Source organism: Palaemon carinicauda, chromosome 12 (genome assembly GCF_036898095.1).
Source record: "Palaemon carinicauda isolate YSFRI2023 chromosome 12, ASM3689809v2, whole genome shotgun sequence".
In the NCBI taxonomy this organism is placed as follows: domain Eukaryota; kingdom Metazoa; phylum Arthropoda; class Malacostraca; order Decapoda; family Palaemonidae; genus Palaemon; species Palaemon carinicauda.
In genome coordinates, this window is record NC_090736.1 from 5,585,649 (window position 1) to 5,588,148 (window position 2,500).

At 35.3% G+C, this 2,500-nt stretch overlaps 1 protein-coding gene across 1 annotated transcript in view; it reads right to left on the reverse strand.

Annotated features, from left to right (window-relative positions):
- Positions 1–2,500, reverse strand: part of LOC137650495 (uncharacterized) — a 51,561-nt gene that overhangs the window by 1,990 nt on the left and 47,071 nt on the right. The window contains exons 21-23 of the mRNA XM_068383722.1: positions 2,046–2,159; positions 1,238–1,423; positions 836–910 (exon numbers count right to left, since the gene is read on the reverse strand). Of these exons, the coding sequence (XP_068239823.1) occupies positions 836–910; positions 1,238–1,423; positions 2,046–2,159 (375 nt within the window). The remainder of the gene's footprint in view (positions 1–835; positions 911–1,237; positions 1,424–2,045; positions 2,160–2,500) is intronic.

Consider the following 2,500-nt stretch of genomic DNA (forward strand, 5'->3'; position numbering starts at 1 on the left):
TAGTCTTCCTAATCGGGTAGTTGAATCAGTAGAACTTCAAAAGTTCAAAGTTGGAGCAAATGTTTTTATGTTGACCAGGCTGACATGAGTCTTTTTATAGTTTATATATGACTTATCTGTTTTTGACCTTGTTAGTAGTTTATATAGGACATATCTGTTTTGAAGCTGTTACTGTTTTTAGAATGATATATTGTTAATATATTCTCATCATTTATTTATTTCCTTATTTCCTTTCCTCACTGGGCTATTTTTCCCTGTTGGAGCCCTTGGGCTTATAGCATCTTGCTTTTCCAACTAGGGTTGTAGCTTGGCTAGTAATAATAATAATAATAATAATGATAATAATAATAATAATCTCGACAGGAAATAGCATTCAGGTGAAAAATGCTAAGTTGTTTTCCTCAAAGAGACTTAGAATCCGAAGTTAAATTGATGAAGAGAATCGAAGGAATGGATTTTGAAGAGCTTAGCAGGAAGAACGAGAGGGTACACTTGGGTACACTATTCTATCTTATTTCTCTTCCTCTTGGTTTGTTGAAGTTTTTATAGTTTATGTAGGAGATATTTATTTTAATCTTGTTGCTCTTCTTAAAATATTTTATTTTTCTTTGTTTCCTTTACTCACTGAGCTGTTTTCTCTGTTGGAGCCCCTGCTTGTAGCATCCCTCTTTTCCAACTAGGGTTGTGGCTTAGTAAGTAAGTAAGTAAGTAATAATAATAATAATAATAATAATAATAATAATAATAATAATAATAATAATAATAATAATAATAATAATAATAATAATAATAATGATAATAATAATGTGTTTCTAATTAAAATCCCGTTTCTCACCTGACGAGTAAGGCTTCTCTTTCATCTTGTGACTTGAGATCCAGGAAGCATAGTCTTGATCTCCGAAGAGGTCCCCTGTGGAGGAAAAGGCACACGTTAGAAGTAAAGTATTGGAGTTAATAACTCTCTCTCTCTCTCTCTCTCTCTCTCTCTCTCTCTCTCTCTCTCTCTCTCTCTCTCTCTCTCTCTCTCTCTCTCTCTCTCTCTCTCTCAATAGCTTAGTGGCAAGTTGCCTGGAACTTGTGTGCCAACCTAAAAAAGAGGTTGGTTCCTAATCCAGATCTCTGACAGTCCCACCTTTGATCTAATTTTCGTAAAATTCCACTATTAAACGTCTGCTTTATCATGTTTACAATACACAAACAAGCAAACAAACAAACTTGTAACTCCTGTCTCACTTACGAGAATAATGTTCGCAGTTGTCCGTCGTTACCAATTTGAGGTCAGGTTCTCCCAAGTGATGATTGCCCAGGAAACACATGTTGACTCCGCCTTTATTGTCCGACCCGCACACGCCGTAGTCTCCAGCCTCGCACAAACTGCAGTAATCGTAACTCTGGCAAGTCTGCGAGGCGTCTGATCCCGTTTCTGGTTTTGAAGGAACAAATATATTTCATATGATTGTCGAATGCAAGGCTGAGAGAGAGATAGGTACGATGTTTATTCTATCATGGTCTAGAAGAAAGCAGCTTTGTAGAATTTTTGAATGCAAGGCTGCGAGGGAGATAGGTACGATGTTTATTCTATTATGATCTAGAAGAAAGCAGCTTTGTAGAATTTTTGAATGCAAGGCTGCGAGGGAGATAGGTATGATGTTTATTCTATTATGATCTAGAAGAAAGCAGCTTTGTAGAATTTTTGAATGCAAGGCTGCGAGGGAGATAGGTATGATGTTTATTCTATTATGATCTACCAGAAAACATGAAATATATATAGAGAATCCTTTTTATAATAGAAGTTTTAAATCCTATTTTATTTACTTTAAACGTATTTATCCTTCTGCTTTTAATATATTCAATTTATTGCTGGTCAGTACTTGAAAATCCTAAGTATCCTCCCATCCATATAAATCCCTGCAATAAAATCAGCTATTATAACCATTGCCGTATTTTAATCCTTCTTTGTCTCTTTTTCTAAATCTAGCAGTAAAATCCTCAACCTATTAATAGTTTTCAATTTACAGCACTTTAAAAAACACCGATCTGCCTACCTTCCAAGCAGAGTTTAGCGCACTGTGACACACTTGTTAGTTGGGCGACCAGTCTGTGATTTTCATTTGGCATTCCTTGTTTCGGGTACCTGGTGAAGATCTGCTCTGCCTTCTCTGGAAAAAAAAAAGACAGAAGGGAAGTTGAATATCTTAAATACAGATAGATAGATAGATAGATTTATTGGCCACATCTATAAAGTTTTACCATATATAGATAACCTACAGGAAAATATCCACAAAATTACCCGTTTACTATTGTCCTTTACCGAACAGCTATATGTCCAGACAATAACAATATATAAAAGAACACAGACGAAATATACAAATAAGAAATCAAAAGATGAATCGGCCTACACATACGCACTCATAAGACAAAATAAGTTTCATATCATCGAATGGGTAGAAGATACTTTAGCTATGGTAATATCAGCGCAGCTACACTGTCCTTCTCCGTA